The sequence below is a fragment of the Pelobates fuscus genome, chromosome 3 (assembly GCF_036172605.1).
Source record: "Pelobates fuscus isolate aPelFus1 chromosome 3, aPelFus1.pri, whole genome shotgun sequence".
Classification (NCBI taxonomy): domain Eukaryota; kingdom Metazoa; phylum Chordata; class Amphibia; order Anura; family Pelobatidae; genus Pelobates; species Pelobates fuscus.
This window is the reverse complement of record NC_086319.1, coordinates 53,004,001-53,024,496: the sequence shown is the minus strand read 5'-3', so window position 1 is coordinate 53,024,496 and position 20,496 is coordinate 53,004,001. Positions and strand designations below refer to the sequence as shown.

The window sequence follows — 20,496 nt, the reverse complement described above, 5'->3', positions numbered from 1 at the left end:
GGTTTTAGATATACCCTAATGAAAAAAATGCATAATTTTAAATGTATGCATGTTTTCATATGGGGAGTATCTACTAAACAGTGATTTTATTTATTTTCATTTTAGCAGGGGCTATGAATGAGTGGTTTTGGACTTGAGAAGGTTTTGGACTTAATTAATAATAGTGTTTATTCGCTAATATTACTTTTTTTTTTTTTAATTTTTTTTATTATGTGCTGTAGTCTTCTGATGTTAATTTTACTGTGAGCATTTTTAAATGGACATTAAAAAAAATCCCAAAAAGACAAAATCTGGGCAGATCTCTTTAATTATGAAGACAAAAAAAAAAAAAAAAAAACATGCAGAATTATTCACTAAATTGTAAGATATTCATACAGGACTTTCAAATTTAGCACAAAATGGCTGAATTGGAAAAATTCTATTAATTAGCTATGTTTACATTTTAATCGTTTTGGTCTTAAATATACAATTCCCTGGTGTATTCCCAAAACTTTGGTTGAAAAACTTGATAGTGATACTATGCATGTAAACGTGCACAAGTAATCCAAAGTTTGGTAGGGAAAGATTAGTGTACCGAAGGTAAATGTTTATGCATAGTGTTAATGTGGTTGCTATGAAACTTATAGAATTAGTCTCTACATAGTGAGCTATTGTGTGTTTTTGTTTTTTGTTTTTTGAGCATTTCACAAGCCGCATTGGTAGCTGCTCTGTGTATCTGCTTGGTACACTGTCAGCAGTCTGATATGCACTGCTTACAGAAGGAACACTGACCGTCACCCTCTGAAAATAGTTCCATTGATGTCATTATTGCTGTTGAAGTAATTTAAAAAAAATATCTTTTAAACTAAAGGATTAGAACAATTAAAACTTAAACAAAAAAAACATAGGTTACAAAATATTACCGGTAAATGTTTATTTTTCCTAATGGATCACTGTTACGATGTATTACCCAGCATAATCTACAGCTTCTTAGACACACAAATCAACTGCTATTTTCTCAATAATGGTGTTAGTGGGGGGCCTCATGTATGAGTGTCGCCTAAGGCCTCGCCAAGTCTAGAGCCGCCACTGCCCAGCAGGCCCACCTTTTCTCAAACACTGGGCGACAAAATCTAATTAAAGTCCACTTTAGGTCCAAGCCAAACATTTTAGTGATCTGGAAATACCCAGCTGTCGCAATGTAACCTCGGAGGTATTTGTTTAACAGATAGCTAAACAGATGGAATGTCATTACGTTAACATCTAGCAAGTGTTCCTATTAACGTGTAAGTGAAGTCCTGAATCAGGTGTACTGCTAAAGTCCCACTGCACAATGACATAATTTAAAAAAAGTCTTATTGTATTAGGCTTTGCATCGTAAAAGGGCAGATTTCAAGGTTTAACTGCTTCCTACATGATGGGTAAAATTAGTTTGGTAAACGTTTTTATTTATGAAAAGTATTATTGCAGATTTGGATTTTTTAATTTTTTTAAATCACACATTTAATGCCCCTGCACTTAAAGGGGCACTGTAACGGCTTCATCTCATTGCAGTGTTTATAGTGTTTGGTGTCTAGACTAGTCCCCAGCAGCCCGTACCCTCTGTGCTGCTATATCTAATGAAGAAACCTTTAGCAGCAATTGGTGGCTGTGATTGGCTGAGGGTGTCAGCTGGCTGCTTTCCTGTAAAGGAATATTCTAAACACCATAACTACTTCAGCTTATTGTAGAGGTTATGGCGCAATCAGTTTATGGGAACTGCGCCCCTGGTTATTTACACCTTAGTTGACCGAACTGGATATCTCCCAGTCACCCATAACCCATAGGAGTCCCTACAGTGAAACTGCGCTTCCATATTACCAAATATGAACACATCGCAAGTATGGCTTAGAAACTGAGAGCATTGAGCTGTCATTGATGTCCTGGTTGGACAGAATCACACTTAATAATGTGGAAAATACATTTATTATCAGGGAGAGACAGAATATGGGTGTTGGTAAGAGCCTGCAGTTTTGTCAAACTGAGTGACCGCACCATAACCACTACAATGGGCTATAATGTTAATGGCCCTTTAAAAAAAATGTAGGGACTAGTTTGCCTGAAACAAAATATTCATAAATTATGAGATAGCGAGAGAGCCTTTTTGACTTGCTAGCCATGCCATTTTCCGTGTCCGCGATGGCCATCTTACACACTTCACACTAGAATGTCCATTTGGTATTATCATGCAAAAAATCTGAAATTTATGTTTTAAAATGTAACAAATTATTTTCATAGGAGAAAAATTCCAAGTATTATAACTACACTCTGTCAAAGAATGGCAAAGCTCAACATCACGGGGGAAACTATAGCCTGGATTACTTGACGGATGTCCTGGTAAGAAAAATATTGTTTAATTTAGATCACAAAATAGAAGCAAAATACCTGTTCTAAACAATAAAGGGGCATCTCCAACAATGCCCATGCTCTCAATCCCTTTTCATCAGCAGAAAAACGTGTACCGTATTTAATTGTGACAGATGTCCCTCATGTGAGGATAGTCTGTAAAGCGCAAATTTTTGGCCCACTGCTGTAAACTTACTGTGAACACATTTAAGTCCTGCCAGTCTCCTTAAAAAACGTATGTGTGCTATGACCACCTATGCATTGGTTATAGAGCACCAAATAGCAGTGGCAGCTTCTTGATCGAAGGAGACCTCGGACTGCCACTCTGGGGTTGAGAAGGATTTCTTTCTTCTTTCTTCGTTTGTTCTAAACCGGAATGCATTTAAACTGTTTTTTTTTTTTTTTTTTACTTTCCTTTGGATCAACATCTAAAACGGATGTGTGAGGGACTGAACTTGAGCCTATATGACTATGTAACTGCCCCTCATCTAGTTAATACTTGTTCACCATCTGGTGACACGTTGTGCAAGGTTAGCAGAAATATGTTCCTCCTGTGATATCATCTTTCTTATATGCAAACATTATCTTCTACTGTGCAAACAAGTCTTAAACAACCTCCAGGATTTCTCTGGTATAGCACCTGCAAGCAACTTTAATTTTTTTTTTTTTTTTTTTAAATCCAATAAAGCTTCTAGCAAGCCAATAGTGGCCTTGAGGTATCTGCTATCACTTTGCCCCTAAATTGGGCCCTTGTTATCACTTTGCCTATTTATTGCATAGGAGGTTGGCTCTGATGTATTTCATCTTTAATTCACAGGCCAATGTTTCTTTGGACTTCTTGAATTACAAATCAAATTATGAGCCTTTTTTCATGATGGTTTCAACACCAGCCCCGCACTCCCCATGGACAGCGGCTCCGCAGTATGAGAAAGAGTTCCTTAATGTCAGCGCTCCCAGGACCAGCAATTTCAATGTTCACGGCAAGGTAATGTGACTATATTTATCGAACCCTCCAAGCACCATTCAAGCTTATGATACTTGTATAGCTTATGTTGTGAGAGGTCATTTGTCCCGTTGTCCTAGTTACGTATAAATGCCTTAATTTGTGAAAACTCACTGTGGCTGTAAGCCCACCACCTCCGTATGTCCCATGTGACTGTTATCAATCTGTACATCAGTTCCATTAATATTTTGAAACCGATGGAGCCAATTTCTGAGATACAAATCCCATGAAGCAATGCTAAGCAGAGATTTGTAAGATATGCTCAGCACCCCCCATTGAAAATGATTGGATTGGCTGGGATTTGTCAACAGGTGTCATCTACTTCCTAGGCTGTTCTCACCGCCTGTCAAATGTACATTGTATTTCGTATCTAGTGCTCTGTGCATTGTACGGCTCTGTAATTTTCCTTATAATGACTTTGGGACAACCATAGCATAAAATATACTTATAAACACAACACGGTGTTTCTATGCTGCTAAGTCATGCTTGTATTCTGTTTGTTGTTTCAGGACAAGCATTGGTTGATCAGACAGGCCAAGACACCAATGTCCAACACATCTATGCAATTCTTAGATAATGCATTTCGGAAGAGGTAGGACTTCACATGAATGCGGCTGTGTTTCATGTTCTGTGTGTAATAGGGTTTCACCATGTTTGGTTATATGGCAATGGGGAGTTTCTAATTGACATTCACTTGCTGAACTGCATTAGACAGGCATTAAAGGGTCACTCTAAGTAACATGACCACTACAGTTTGCTGCAATGCCTAGAGTTCTAAGACTCTAGCTATTAGTATGATTTAACGCTGAAACGTTTAAGAACCGTTTGATATAAGCGGAGGACATTCCGGGCACAGGGGACAGCCTGCAAACAAGCCGTATTTAGAATGCTGAATTGAGACCGCTTAGTGCCTGTAAGACCTGGGGTTTCCAAAACCCCTGCCCTTCTAGTGTATAGATAAACTTACGTAATAATTTTAAGTAATATCCAATCCTTTGAATCTTAATTTTCGGCCCTTGGAAATGGTTTGGAAAAAAAATAAACACCTGATAAAGACACATCATGAGTAATTACTCATGATGTGTCTTTATCAGGTGTTTATTTTTTTTCCAAACCATTTCCAAGGGCCGAAAATGAAAATGAAAATAAACACTTTTTTTACCCCTAGACATACACCTATCAAGATAAATGTTCATAGGTAGATAAAGGCACTTCAGACTGTTTTGACTACTGATCATAGAATTAATGAAGCTAAAAGCTCATGGTTGGCATTAAAGATTGCATGTTTTGTCTTCTTCCCCTTCAAACATAATTATGATGTCCGATATAGATGGCAGACCCTTCTCTCTGTTGATGACCTTGTAGAGAAGCTCTTGAAGGAGCTTGAGACTCGTGATGAGCTGAATAACACATATGTATTCTTCACGTCAGACAATGGATATCATACAGGTAGGAATTTAACCAAGTTCATATTCCCTAGCAGTTAAATATCTTGTGGTTTATTTACTAAATGGCAATTAGAGGGACACTATAGTCACCAGAACAACTACAGCCTTTTGCAATTCATTCTGGTGAGTAGAAACATTCCCTTCAGGCTTTTTGCACTGTGTTTTCAGAGAGAAAGCCTAGTAATAACTCCACTGGCCACTCCTCAGATGGCTGCTAGAGGTGCTTCCTGGGGCAGTGCTGCTTAATGTTACTGACAGTCAGTGTCTCCACCCTCTGCATGTAGACACTGAACTTTCCTCATATAGATGCATTGATTCAATTCATCTCTCTGAGGAGATGCTGATTGGCCAGGGCTGTGTTTGACTTGTGCTGGCTGTGCCCCTGATCTGCCTCTTTGACAGTCTCAGCCAATCCTATGCCCTCCTATGTGAAAGCATTGTGATTGGCTCAGAACCCCACTTCTGATGATGTCAGCCAAGCAGGCAGATCAGGGGCAAAGCCAGCAGCAGCAGACTGGAGTAAAGATACAATGTTGCTATATTTAGGGACGCAAGTGGGGGTCAGAGGGGCTAGATGGTGGGTTCTAACACTATAGGGTCAGGAATACATGTTTGGGTTCCTTTAGTCAAACTACGACTAACGTTGTGTTGGAATATTTTTTTTTCCAAATTCGCCATTCTGGACTAAAGTTTGTAGTTCAGTTATCACGTCAGTTGGATATTTAATGAATAAACCCTGTTCTAAGGGTATATAGGGATTATATATATATAATTGATTTGAAGATAAGGAGATCAATAACATTAATACAAACTAAGATGTAGTGTTCTCTAATTCACAAGCACTATGAGCGCCTCTGGAGGTCTGCTTAATAATGGACATTGACTTCCAGAATCCCTATTGCAGGAGAGTATAGTATGTGGCAATTCCCAACCAGCATTATTGGGCTGTGTTGTATTCACTTTCAGCGGGAGAGCTGTTAAGCCCAAGGGAGAATTAAGGAAGCTCGATAACCCTGAAACATAAGCGTGTTGCGTTTGGGGAGCGACTTCGAGTAGTTTCACATTACGTAAGGATGTTAATGACCCATAAAGGTCCCGGAGGACATATGGAGGGGAGAACAAAAACCGTAAAACAAAGTGCAGAGGTACAATATTACATAAAACAAACTTAATGGTAAGCTATAGGTTATCATAGGGAGGCCATTCAGTTAGTCGCCTCATCCTGGGGCCATTGAGCTTGCAGGCGTAAAGACGGTTACGTTGTCAACGTCCCAGTTGTGTGTAGGTCTGTTTGGCCTGGAAGTAGTGATAGCAGCCAGTCCCAGAGATTGCAGGAAGCTGTTGGCATTGGACACTGAGGTGAGTCTGTGCCTTTTGCCATTTCTCTCTGCCACAAGCGCCCGTGGGGTTCCCCACCTGTATTGAATTCCTGCTGTTCGCAGTTGAGAGGTCACCTCCTTCAATGTTGCACGCCACTGCAGTGTGGACCTGCTGAGGTCTTGAAAGAAGCACAGCGAGTGCTGTTTAATAATGAATGGTGATTGACCTTTGAGTTTTCCTATAAATGAGTTCTGGTCAGTTTGTGACCGAAAACATACTATGACATCTCTTGATCCAGAGGATTTGTTTGTAAGGCTCCCTGTGGGGCGATATACATCTAGTAGCGTTCCTTTATCATGTTTGGGAGTTAGAGTAGTGGAGATTGGCCTCCTGATGAACTGTGGGAGCTCGCAAAGCATCTGGGATCCCCCAGATTTTTAAATTGCGCTGTCTAGCCATATGTTCCAGCTCTCCCACTTTTGCCGTCAGCTCTGCACATGTAAGGGATACCTCATGTAGCTGAGCTGCTGAGGTGTGTTGTTTGACTCTGATGCTGCAGACAGTTTCCTCCCTTGAGTTCATACTGCCTGCCAGAGTGCTGAGGTCTGTTTTCAGGACCGCCATTTCCGATGCAATGTAGGCCTTGATCTCCCTCACCATCGCGATGATGTCTGTTTTTGTGGCCCACTGTGTGTCAGACTGCCGTTGGGGAACCACTCTGCCACTTCGGGATTGTGGCTGAAGCTCCTCTGGTTCTGGGTCGTCCTCCTCTGAGGCTGATGTGGATCCGCGTGGTGTATCTGCCATTTTAGGCTTGGATGGCTGGGTGACTAAGAAGCTGATATCCCGGGTATGGCTCCCGCTCGAACCCGGAGACTTGCGTGAGTGCTTGCCCATGGTCTCCAGTTCCAGTTAGTGCTTTGTAACTGAAAACTAGCTCACCCAAATGAGACAATTGTAGGTTTCAAGACTGTTCTGTATGGGAGCTCGAGGTGCATGCGACTGCTCCGTTAGCTAGTTGGCTCTGCCCCCAACCCTGTTATAGCTTCATGAATTGTTTGAATGTTCCAGTGACATTTGATAAGAATCTCTGCAGGTTCTCCTGCATCTGCCACTCCTGGGTTAGATGCTGTCATATTAAAAAAACACAAACGTAAAATCACCCAGTACTTACCAGAATCTGATATCTTTATAACTGCAAGTTTGACCTCCAGTGACAAACTATTTTGCCTTATTATGTTAGTACTGTGTTTAATGGTGTGTGATTTATGAACATGATCTCACCGCTTCAATCTTTATTGTAGATGCCTTTTATCTGATACGGCCAGGGCCGGCCTTAGGGGTGTGCGAGCTGTGCGGCCGCACTGGGCGCCATGGAGCAGGGGGCGCCCTGCGGCCGCATAGCTCACACGGCAGGGGCGTATTAGCCGCGAGGCAAACAAGGCATTTGCCTTGGGCGGCATTTTCCAGGGGGCGGCAAAAAAAATGCCCAAGGCAAATTCTGGGCGGTCGGGCGGCGCTGGTGGGCGGCTGGCGAGGGAGCACTTCCTCTGAGCTGTCTGCTCAGCTCCCTCGCGCGCCGCACAGTGAGGCTGGGAGGCGGAGCCAGAATATGACGTCATATTCCGGCTCCCAGCCTTACTCTGAGGCGCGCGAGGTAGCTGAGCAGACAGCTCAGAGGAAGTGCTCCCTCGCCAGCCGCCCGCCCGCCCGCCAGTGCCGCTCGCCCAGCAGCAGCAGCCACTGGACCACCAGGGAGGAAGAGACACCCCCTCCCCCCGCAGCATTCCCAAAGGTAAGGATGCTGGGGGGGGGGTGTTTAAATAAATTTTAAAAAATGTGTTAATGTGGGTGAGTGTGTGTGTGGGGCTGTCTGTGTGTGTGTGACTTTCTGTGTGTGGCTGTCTGCCTGTGTGTGTGTGTGTGTGTGTGGCTGTCTGCCTGTGTGTGTTTGACTGTGTGTGTGTGTGTGGCTGTCTGCCTGTGTGTGTTTGACTGTGTGTGTGTGTGTGGCTGTCTGCCTGTGTGTGTTTGACTGTGTGTGTGTGTGTGTGTGTGGCTGTTTGCCTCTGTGTGTTTGTGTGTGACTGACAGCCTGTGTGTGTGGCTGTCTGCCTGTGTGTGTGTGTGTGTGTGTGACCGGGTGTGTGGGAAGGGGGAAGGAGTGGGGGAGGCGGAGACGGGAAGGGGGGGCGCTGTGAAGATTTTTCGCACAGGGCGCCCAAATGCCTAAGGCCGGCCCTGGGTACGGCTATATATAGACTAGCTTACCTGCCATTTGCCCTTGGAGAAACAAAATGTTACAGGTCATCAAACAATTTTCTTCTCTAATTTCATTGAACAAAGACACCATTGTTCAAAAGTCAACCTTATTTTATTGGTCCTAAAAGGGCACAATTTACTTGAATGTCACACTATGCATAATGGAAAGTTACAGTCACCCTTCCAAAAATGGAATTTGGAGCACAAAATGACATAGATATTAATAGTGATCAACAAGTGTGTTTTTTTTTTTTTTTTTTTTATAAAAAAATAAATAAATAAATAATAATTTAAAAAAAATATATATATATCGGCACTCTAGGCTTTGTTCATCCGATTTATTCTTTGTTAATCCAGAGATGTCAACATTTCAGCTCCCGATTGGAGCTTTCATCAGGACACATGATGAAAGCTCTGATCGGGAGCTGAAACGTTGACATCTCTGGATTAACAAAGAATAAATCGGATGAACAAAGCCTAGAGTGCCGGTATTTTTTTGAATTTCTATATTATTGTGACTTGGCACCGGGTATTTAACTTTTTTTTTTTTAGTAGGCGTGCAAGAGGTTTACTTTTTTGTTATGTATATATGTGTATATATATATGTGTGTGTATTTTCTGCAACCCCCTACTTTGCAGCTTCTGCCCTAAGCTGTTATCAATGGTTTAAACAATCTTGATGCTCCCTTCATTTTTAGCCATCCTTTATACATAGATGGGGGATTATGGGACTTTCATTTCAACTCTTGGCAGTAGTTCCATTAATCACATTGGACTTCTGGCTGAACTGATAGCAGAGGTACCATAACTGGTATCTATCCTGCTAGTTCCATTTACAATGAAGCACTCCCATTCTGCCAATGGCACTTTTTACAGTGACATAATTTTCTAGCAAAATGTGATCTGCACAGAGTGTTGTGTATAGTATGGGGTTCTTGCCTAACTTTGGAATCCCCCCCTCACCCCCATAAAAACACATCTGCTGTTAAAAATCACTTCACGCAGGAATATAGGTTAATACTACTGTGTCTCTAGCAGGGTTATTTCTGAAAGTGAGAATTTAAAGTGAATTAAAGTTGAACTTCAAATTTAAAGGAACATTGTAGCATTGGGGAAAAAATGACTGTATTCCTAACGCTACGCTTTAAGGCCAGAGTAGTCGAATTGAAAGCTTAGCCAACTTGGAGAATTTTTCCAGTTTGCCTAACGTGACCTTAATGTTGAAATTCACTTTAAAATCTCCCTGTAGTGAATAACCTTGCAACTGTTACTGCATGTTTTTACTGTTCATTTCTCTTTTGATAATGGAAAAACAAAAATCCAATATTTTCTTTTTATATGGTAATTCAGTAGAAAAGTTTGAATAGGGACCCTTTGTATCATGCATTTTGTTTGTATTGCAGGGCAATTCTCACTGCCAATAGACAAGCGCCAGCTGTACGAGTTTGATATCCGAGTTCCACTGCTTGTTCGGGGACCGAGTATAAAGCCCAATCAGATATCCAAGGTAAAACGCAGAGATATCAGTGATCTACTACTGTACGCTATGTAGCATTTAGCGGTTATTAATACCATGCTTATTAAGTCTCTATAGAGACTATCAATGACACCATCACCCGTACTGGCATGACTGGTTCTAGTTTGCAATTTGCCCAATTGGCTCTATTGTGTGTGTGTGTGTGTGTGTGTGTGTGTGTGTTTGTTTTTTTTTTTCTTTTTTTTTTTCTTCTCTATATTTATATTTCTTCTCCTATGGTTTTGTACTGTTAGTAATGTTGTACCATTACTAAAAATAAAATAAAATAAAAAAATAAAAAAAAATTAAATGACACATAGAAAATCCTGTTCTATTGTACAAGACAATTGTGTCCTTAATTACTCGTAGATGATACTTCATAAGTTCTATAATAAAAGCTGTGTTATGTGCATCTCATTTGGTCTAGCTAAATGAGGACCTTTTTAAATTTATAACATGGTACTGCTTGCAACCAATGCAAACCCTTCAGACCCGAATGGAGAATCCTTCTGTCATTACCTGCACATTGCACTTTTCGTCTGAATAACTCAAGAGTTTTTCTTACATTCTACATTTTAATTCCGCTTCTAAAACGGTGTTATCACCTACTTCTGATTGTCTCTTCTTTAATGTATAGCTTTAAATTAGAGGGGGAAAAAAGCCACCCCGTAAATATAATTACCTTTTTAAAGGCACACCCAAGGCATTTAATGCAAATTCACTTATTGCCTATGATTTGTTTTTTTTCGTTTTTTTTTTCATTTGAGATGAAAAAACTGAGTAAGTACAGACTACTCTCTGGCACTAACCCCTGTTGAAAAATCTCTAGTCTCATACAGATGAGTGGGTTTTATTGAAATTTAGGGATTTAAAAAAAAAAAAAAAGGTCAATTGCTGTTATTAAATATTAAGTTTGGACTATATGGTGGACTATAGTTCATCAGACCTGCACATTCACTTGATGAGGTTGATTTGATTGAGGTCGAGTTATATTCCACAAAGGCGGTTTTAGGAAGCGGTTGTTTCACTACGCCACTACATTGGGTAAATATTTTTTTTTTTTTTGTCAATCTTTATTTTATTGAGGCGTATATGAGGGGTACAGAATACAGAGTACAGAGAGGGAAATGCAAGGGTATACCACAAGAGATACGTGTTGATACAGCTGTAACAATGCTAATTACATTTCCGAAATAAATGTGCCTCGTTTTTGTTTTTATAAGTCGTTAAACAGAAGCGTATATTGAACATGTTATGTTAAAATGCAATCTAAAACAACAGTTAGGTGTATCACGCTAGGTAGGCTAAACAGCGCAAACGACATGGTTGCTTAAGTTAATGTTAAGGTTAGGTCACATGCTGGGCAGGGTTCAACTGTGAATATCCTGGTCAAGTCTGATTGGGAACACGCTAAATATCACACAGTAGGCCCCTCAGGAAGTTAAATAATCTTTACATGCTAGGTACACGCTATGACCAAAGCCCTCATAGTATGTTGCTTAGGTGAACTATTTAAAAACTTCCTATTAGCCCCGGGATCAAGCTATACATGAGTAGTTTAAGGGTACTTGCTTAAAATTAAGGTGAGAAATAAAGAAGAACATGGAAAATAGCTCCCGCATGCATTATGCAAGAGAAGCCCTCTAGGAGACATTTAACTGGTAAAGGCAGAAAACGATTACATCATTAATCATTGGGACTATTCATGTCCCACTGCAGAACATCACAAAAACCAGTTTAGTCTGTCAAGTAGCCTTGTTACATTCTCTAGACATATCAAGCTTATAAATCTGCAAATAAGAGCTCAAGACATGAGTAGCAGGTGACATAGCCCCTTGTGGACGGTACAGCATATTACATTTAGGCTAAGCGTGACATACAATTATTAAACTTGTGTGAACAAGACAAGAGAGACGTTACACATTGGGGCTGTGAGGTTTACTTAAGTGTTAAGTCAGTCTCAGTTGTGGAGGTTGTGATAAAATCTGGGGAGCGTCCTGAACTGCAGAGGCAATGTGTATGGGCCTCCATCATCTCCTGGGGTGCTTGTGCCCAGTCAGCCTATGCCTCGTTTATAAGAGGGCTTTGGGTATGCTTGAGTGTCCCGTGGTGTGGGTGCCGTCGTTTTCCTCGGCCACCTGCCTGTACGCTGATCTGCACTGATGTTGCCGGTGTACAGTGTTTTCGGCTGGGTGAGTGGAGCGCTCTTTGGCTGTGGCTGTGCGTGATGTGGTGTGGTAGGCTTTCTTGTCGGTGGTAGCGTTGCGGTTCTCTGTCAAGCCTTGGGTCTGGTGATGGCCCTTGGGCCTTTTCGGGTCAGCCTCACCATGTGCCTACGATGAGTTGGTTTGCGTGCACGCGGGTGGGATCTCCGTCTGCGGCGCCATCTTTGTGATTGTACCAGGGGATTGCTAAAGTGGCTGTAGCTGGGTTTTCTGCCAGGCGAGTACGCCGGTTTTGCAGTCTGTTGCTGTCCGCTCTCCAGGCTTGCCCAGATGGTGTCTATTATGGCTTCAAGACGTGCCCAAGTAAGTTGCCATTTTGTGTCGCTGTGTTCACACGTGGCGTCCGCCATTGTGCGTTCCCCTGCTTTTGCGGGCAGCCCGCTGAGAGTAGTTTTTTTCACCTGTATAAGCCTTGGTGCCAGGGGTGGCTGGACCGGGATCACCCCCGCTGGTCCTGAGGGGGGGGGGAGCGGGTATGCAATAGCTCGGTACCCCCAGCTTTTGGACGAGGAGAGCGGCCGTCTCCCCTCAGCTCCATCTGCCGTGGGCCGCAGCCCGCCTTCCTCGGTTCAGGATTGCAGGAGGAACTCGGGTCTGGTATCCTCGGGTTCGCCAGGGTGCCCCCATCCTGGGTAGCAACTCCCGGCATGGTTTCAAGCTTAGTAGCGGCGAGCATTCTCCTTGTAGGCAGCATGTTTGTCGGGAGCTCCTCCGCCATGCGACCGATCGGCTTGCAGGTCAGGCCCCGCCCCCTAGGTAAATATTTTAACTCCCACCAGCCTCAGCCAGAATCTGAGCATGACAAGAGTTGTATTCCAGCAGGTGCATTCAACTTCTTGCACTCACTTTGATGGAACACGAATTGCCAATAGAGTGGTGTGTGTTGTGTGGTGGTTTTTTTTCTTTCTTCTTCTGTTCTCCTACACTGGAAAAAAGTTCTTTATCTCTGGGAATTAAATATTTTTTTTTTTTTTTTTTTTAAAAGGAATGGATTTTTTTGCACCATAAGCACCTCAGTAATAGGAGGTGGTTATGGTGCTTAATGTGACCCTGTTAATGGAATCAATACACTATACATAGATCATTTTTCAAACTAGAAATGTACAGGTATATCCTCACGACCATTAATTCATTTGTTTTGAGTTTTTGTTTTTATACCAGTTGTATATTTTTTGACTTTTTTTTTTTTTTCGCTCTGTGAACATGAAATCGAGGTAGGAATGCGGTTTATTTGGGCTCAGCATTTGAAAAATGTTCTCCCTAATATACTTACTTCCAAGAATCGATTTTAGAGACCAGAGCAACTACAGAATCTGCGTGTTTTCTGGTGGTGTTTTTATTGTTTTAGGTTTACTTTTATTATTTCCCTTAATTCACCTTGTAAATATTTCTTGGGTTTTATAATTCTCCTCCTTTTCTCTCTAGTCACTTGTTGCAAACGTTGATCTGGGTCCAACCATTCTGGATATCGCTGGATTTAACCTGAATAAAACACAGATGGATGGCATGTCTTTTCTACCAATTTTGGCAAGTATACCATTTAAATGGAACACTAGTTCATAAGTGAGTTATTCTTTATTTTTGCTTACCTCTCTGCTGTGAGAGAAGCAGTAATTTGCCAGAAAGATACAAATAAGAACCATACTGGATTCAAGTATACGATATTGGCACAAAAAGAAAAAAGATTAACAGGGCTAAAAAGGTTAAGCTGGTCATCCTAATGCGTTACGGACCTATGGGTTCTTAAATATAGGAGTCTGCAGTTTGCCTTTTTTCTTTTTATGCCTAATAAATGTTGGTGTGATTTTTGAGCGTTTGTTGTGGTGTTAAGTTTTTGTTTTTTAACCCCTTAAGGACCAAAACTTCTGAAATAAAAGGGAATCATGACATGTCATGTGTCCTTAAGGGGTTAAAGTAATGCTCCGATTTCTCTAGTATTTGTAGTTCTTGTGCCCGGTGTCTTGTTTTTTTAATTGGTAAGGGGGGTTTTCATGCCTCCCATTACCTATTAAATGTTTTATAATTTATGCTCTTTGTCATTAGCAGCATGTTTGGATTATGTAAGCCAGGTTCCAAGTGTTCTATTTTGATCAGTACTGGAATAATCGATCACTCTGTATTATGATGTCCAGTCTTGCCTGGGTGAGAACATGAGTGAGCTGACTTAGTGTTTGTTTTTGTATTTCAGACCGGTGCAAGTAACGTGACGTGGAGAACAGATATTTTGGTTGAATATCAAGGGGAAGGCCTTAATGTTACAGATCCAACTTGTCCTGCTCTGGGTCCTGGTGTTTCTGTATGTATCTGCTTACCCTACATATTATATTGTATTATATAGTTGTTTTCATTTTTCCTGTGTATACTGTCTGTCATTTAAAATGTACCCGTGTGGTTTTCTGGCACATTAGATCACTCCTGTTTGTTGTACACTTTGTACACCATGCAAGGTTTGGGAATCCTTGTTTATTGACTGCAGCCTATACTATCAGTACATTATCGTGAGCGTCTATGCTTGTCTTTTTAACCATCTAAAATGTGCTACACACAATAGGAAGCACCTTGTCGGAGTGACTGCCACTAGAGGTGTCCTAGGAACCAATGTAAACAGAACTTTTCCCTGAAAAGGCGGGGTTTACCTTGAAAAGCCTGCAGGGACAGCCTATAGACTCCTGAACCACTACATTGGGCTGTAGGGGTTTTGCTGGCTATGGTGTCCTGTTGTACAGATTTTACAGCAATCGAAGGGAACTTTATAGTTCCCCCCCCCAAAAAAAAAATTTTTTCCTGACTATAGATTCCCTTTGTTGGGAGTGGAGTAGCTAAAGAGTCCTTACGTTTTTTTGCAGTCCTTTGGTATAAATTGGTGTTTTGCCTTTTTGCTGTGATTATGCACCATGCTGCACACCAGGAGGCATATGGACAGGTTGAGAGGGCTTTCGTGAGTCAGGTGGCCTTGTGTTGTTGTCAGCAGTCACACTACGATTTCACGCGTGTACCTGCACTTGTATTCGTGCCAGTCATGGACACAGTCACACAGTCGAAATGAAGAGCATATAAACCTTGCAGTGTAACTCGCGATTAAACATTAGTTCAAAAACATTCAATACGTTCAAAAACATGCAATATGTAAAATAAAGAAACAAAGTGAGAAATTCCAGCACAATTCTATTATAAGATGCATTGTACAAATTGTGTGTTTGTTTCCGCAGCAATGTTTTCCAGACTGTGTTTGTGAAGATGCATACAATAATACCTATGCCTGTGTGAGGACAATTGCGCCAGCCTATGACTTGCAGTATTGCGAGTTTGATGATACAGAGGTAAGAATGTGTAACAATGTCTGTCCAACAGCAGAATTAAATAAACCGTGATGTCCCTAAACTGGTTATTTGGTTATTGCTTTTTATTAGGCACTTTGCCCTTGATAATTCTACGCCCAACGTATTTTAATGATAGTATGGGACATTAGTATTATTTATTGTAATCGGAATGGACCAGTTGTAGGCATGTGTAATATATGTGTAAATACACAGTTTCATTTTGAAATGCAGGTCTTTGTGGAAGTGTACAATCTAACAGCTGATCCCAACCAGCTCACCAACATCGCTAAAACCATAGATCAGGAGATCCTCGAGAAGATGAATCGGCGGCTGATGATGCTTCAGTCTTGTTCTGGTCCATCGTGTCGAACCCCAGGAGTATTCGATCCGAGGTGATTCACTTTCTATCTGTTAGTCTGGACAGGAGCCAGCATTGTGCAGTGAGCTTCAATTGGGAGACACTGAATCATTACTTAAAAATAAACATAGCTTCCATTAATATGGAGTGTTTGCTACAGATTGGGGAAAGATGGTAACGGTTCATTATTTGTTTCTTTTTAAACGAGAACCATTATTTTATTGAAAATGTACATATATATTATTTAAACGTATTTATTATAATATATAAATTTTTATTTTTTTACATTTTTTATATATTGTGCTCCATAACCTCACCATTTTGCCCCTTCCTTCCATCCGGCTATGTTTACCTTCTGAGAGTTGTACTATTGCTTTGAGCATAAACCAACAAGCTTGGCAGTGCTATTGATACAGTAGATATCAGTCCCTGATTTGGCGAGAGCTAATGGCAAATCCTGCACAGCTTTATTTATTTATTTTCCTTTCAGAGAATGAAAGATTTATTTTTTTTTCTTTATTTTGAATCTTTATTTTTTTTGTATTTTTAATTTTTTAATTTTTTTTTTTAGAATGCACTAAAATGTAACTGGTCCTATGGTTCTATGGTTCTATGGTTCTATGGCAATGAACTAATCCTTTCTTTCTCTTGTAGATTCAGCTTTGATCCCAGAATGATATTCATGGATGCAGGTTCACAAGGCCGTATTCGCCAGAAGCTCTATAGAGTAACCCAAACCTGATTCCGAATGGCTGACATTTTGATTGTTTTATTTTTATGGAGTAACTGAGCTGCTCTGGTTTGCGTTACGAGCGGCTGATTTCATAGAGACTTCAGTAGGTTGGCTCTTTTTTTCTATTCTGTGCAGGACCTAATCAGTAGTTACTTCTTCATGATTTTGTCAGTTTTAACACTTTGGCTGGCGACCACATGGTTTTGCTGTTTTTTTTTCTTACTTGATTTGTTACGTGGTATTGTATCCAAGTCACTATGGTGGGGTGCCCTGACCCCATCGACCAATCTGTCTGCAATACGGTTTATAACTTAAAAGGCCCATCCTTTTCTGTGATAAAGGGAAATCCTGTAGTGCAAAGATACATTTCTCTGTCATTCTAAAAATCAAAGAAAGATATATTCAGATATGCTGGGGGAAAACACTGATTTAAACTGTGTTCCATTCATTAATATTTTTTTTTTTTTTTCATCGTCAAATTTATATCTTTATTTTTTTATTTTTTTTGGAAGGGGTGATTTAAGGGTTGGTATTTTGAATTATTGCCCAAAACGCACTTTAACCCTTCTAATTAAAAATATATATATGTATAATTTTTTTACTTTTTATTTATTTTTCTTTTTTTCATTATTATTTTATTTTATTTGTTGTCTTTTTTTCTAGCGTCTCCACAATGTGAATATGAAATAGTGTTCTTCAATGCAAGGTTTATCCATATGTTTTATGCAACTTGTTATCTTAACAGATGTGCATAAAACACAATATTGTAAGATTAGATTTATTCACAAATCTTGGAACTTGTGTTGAACTGACAAGCGGTTGACACATTTTTGTGGCTTAAAATTCAGTAATTTTCCCCCATCAGCCAGCCATAATTCATGGTCTAGTGAATAAAACTGTGATTTACCTTTTTAGTATCTTTTCATCTTTAATATGTTTAAGTGAAATCATTTCCAGCCGTGTTGCGGTCCCATTTCCTTAAAAGAGAAATTGTATGAATTGTAAAATTTGGGATTTAAGAACATAGATCGTGTAAAGCTGTTGTGTGCAGTATTCATTGGCACTGTAGAATTACTGCTTTATAAATAAAAAAGGGATTTTGTTTGGCAAATTGAGAAATCCAATTGCAGATTTAATAATTATGCTTGGTATTTCTATTTAGACTTTTTCTAAGTCAATCTGTAGTTTGCCTTATCTTTGCGCGACTCAAAGATCAGTGGCAAATTAACAAATTTAATTAACAAATTAACTGAGCACCATAACCACTTATCACCAAAGTGGTTATTTTGCCTGGAGTTCCTTAGTGATGTCCAATGGTTTGAAAATGGTTTAGCATTGAATGATGTTTAGTGGGAGTCCATGACTTTGCCCCTAACCCACACGTTGAAACGTACGGCTAAGGCGGAATGTAACCCGTTATTAGCCGTACCAATTGATTCTAGAGAAGCAGTGATTAGGCCGAGAGGTGATGCATTAGCCCAACCAGCAGAGTTGCTAGATTAACACTACTAAAGTAGGGTTAAACCATTTCAACATGAACAGTGTGATAGCTTCAGGAGACTCCAGGCACCATAACCACTCCAATGAGATGAAGTGGTTAAGGTGCCTAGAGTGTCCTTTCAATACTGTAATCCTGAAGATAAAACAGATCATGCACTTTTGATTAAGTGCCAATTTTGCATAATTTTGCACAGCACTCATTTTAACTTTCGTCACGAAATATACACTTTGAATATGAAGGAATAGTGTCTTGCTTTTAAACTCTTTCAAATGCTATTCAGCATAGAAAGCTTAGCGGTACTGGTTGATTTTTGTTTATTTTGTTTCTGCCATTTCATTTTATTCTTGGGAATTTTGCAAACCACTACAAATTAATGCATTCTACTATTTTCTGTGCTATTTTAAGCCCGTTGTAATAACTCCAATAAATTATGAATATTTTCATATATTCTGATTTAAGTTTGCTTTGTATTTTGGTAACATATGGTATAGACTAAACTTGTGCACAAATTCACTTCAGCTGCTACGAACGAATCAAAGTCCTTTTTAATTTACGCCCAAACGAATTAATCCGGCCAGGATTTAGCTGTGGGATCTTATTCGATGGATAAGACTCCACAGGTGAATCCTTGACGACTCAATTTGTTCAGGTGCAGATTAAAAGGAATTTGGTTTGTTCATACCAACTAAACAGAATTTATGCACAAGGCTTGTATAGACTGGGGTCACTGATTGTGTGAATTGCTTACGTTTTAAAAGGATCGGTGTCCAGAAAAAAAACCAAAGGATTTATTGCATCCGCCGTGTAAATATGTTTTATGTAATCATCTAAAACTGCTTATTGACAAACTGATTAGATAACTTTTATAAAGTATGACCAACTATCTTAATTTTCTTTATTCACTGTGCACAAACTAAGCCCGATTGTTGTAATATAAAGCCATAATTTTGAACCACGTACCTAGATGTCTTGGAATTGGCAGTGCCAGTTTGTGAAGTCACTATATTTGGCCAACCTGCATGTATTACATGTGTAGCCAAACATATCCGCATCCTGTAATGGGGTAATGCCAAGTTTGATTGAACTGAACATCTTCTCAAATATTGGAAATCTGAAGTCTGTTTCAAAATGTAAGGCCGAATTTTTTTTTATTTTTCTATTTTGGCCTCTAAATTTTGAAGTTCACTTTTTTTAAGAATAGCCCTATAAGTTCACAATTTAAAGAATGAGGCGCCCCACCTCTTCACGCACAGGTGCCCTGTAAGTGGCTTAAAAGGCATATAAATCACTTTGAGCCTTTGAAGTGGTTTAAGTAGTAGTATTACAGTTGGTGTGTTTATCTCCCATGTTACAATTAGATTAGATGGGGGAACTTGGACCGAGAGGGATTAACACAGTATGGCCATATGGTGGGACTAAATCCCTGTATTTGTTACAGATGTGAGCATTGAATACATGTCGCTCTTAAGTTTTAGTTTGGAGAAGCAAAAAACTACCATGAGACTGTAACAGGTGAAGGGCCTTTGGTTTTGTAGCGTTTGCACATGTCCATACGATTGGGGGGGGAGGGGGGGGGGGGGGGAAGAATGTAGAACATTCACTAAATTAATATATACACAAACTGCTATGTAACGGCAATATTATAAAACATAAAATAATTAAATATTATTAAACAAATTGCTTAATGCAGATAGATTAAAGAGACCATTTTATAAAATAAAGTTTATCTCCTAGCCCACCAGTTTGTGTTTGTTGCAATCTTCTGTTTTTTTTTAGTAGAATACAGAGATCTTGAGATCTTTTTGGGATTCAGACAAACTTATTTATTTTTCTTTAAATCATGTTAAATACTTGGACACACTACAGGGTTGTTCAGTTAAGTTTAATTTGTTGGCACATTTAATTCCATTTCAACTATTAGGCCAGCCAACATAGACCCGAAGAATGGTACTCAATTTGGTTGTTTTGGTGTAGAATTTAAGCAACCCTGTAGATTAGGTTCAGAGGCTCCATAATCCAGTTTACTAGTAGGATGCTGAGCAGCTAATGACCCATCCACCTTACCTATAGTCTCACAGATTACAATATATTCTTGGTTAAACCCAGACTGGATTTACTTTCCATACCCAGAGGTGTTCTAACAGGCGAAATCCAAGTGAGGATCGTTTTAGAATATTCACAGAAAACTGGACTCATAGGGGCTTAATTGTTAAACTGTGAATTGTGGATAAAGGAAACCTCCCCCTCCACCCCAAAAAAATCTTAGGCCAATATAGCAATAAGAAAAAGTATCCGTAGTGTTGTTGGCCTAAAATCACTTGCTAATTCAAAATATTCCATTTAGAAAATAACATGCTAAAAATCTTCCAGTTTACACACAACTTTCTGTACTAGTTAGTGGTTCTCCAGTCCACTTGGGTCCATTGGCATACGTAATTGTATTCGG

At 39.9% G+C, this 20,496-nt stretch overlaps 1 protein-coding gene across 1 annotated transcript in view; it reads left to right on the top strand.

The window, feature by feature from the left end:
• Positions 1–19,614, top strand: part of GNS (glucosamine (N-acetyl)-6-sulfatase) — a 43,134-nt gene extending 23,520 nt beyond the window's left edge. Inside the window, exons 5-14 of the mRNA XM_063447064.1 lie at positions 2,257–2,355; positions 3,182–3,349; positions 3,877–3,959; positions 4,698–4,816; positions 9,801–9,904; positions 13,564–13,665; positions 14,327–14,434; positions 15,348–15,458; positions 15,690–15,850; positions 16,471–19,614. Coding sequence (XP_063303134.1) covers positions 2,257–2,355; positions 3,182–3,349; positions 3,877–3,959; positions 4,698–4,816; positions 9,801–9,904; positions 13,564–13,665; positions 14,327–14,434; positions 15,348–15,458; positions 15,690–15,850; positions 16,471–16,558 — 1,143 coding nt within the window. The 3' untranslated portion in view covers positions 16,559–19,614. The remainder of the gene's footprint in view (positions 1–2,256; positions 2,356–3,181; positions 3,350–3,876; positions 3,960–4,697; positions 4,817–9,800; positions 9,905–13,563; positions 13,666–14,326; positions 14,435–15,347; positions 15,459–15,689; positions 15,851–16,470) is intronic.
• Positions 19,615–20,496: the final 882 nt, after the last annotated feature.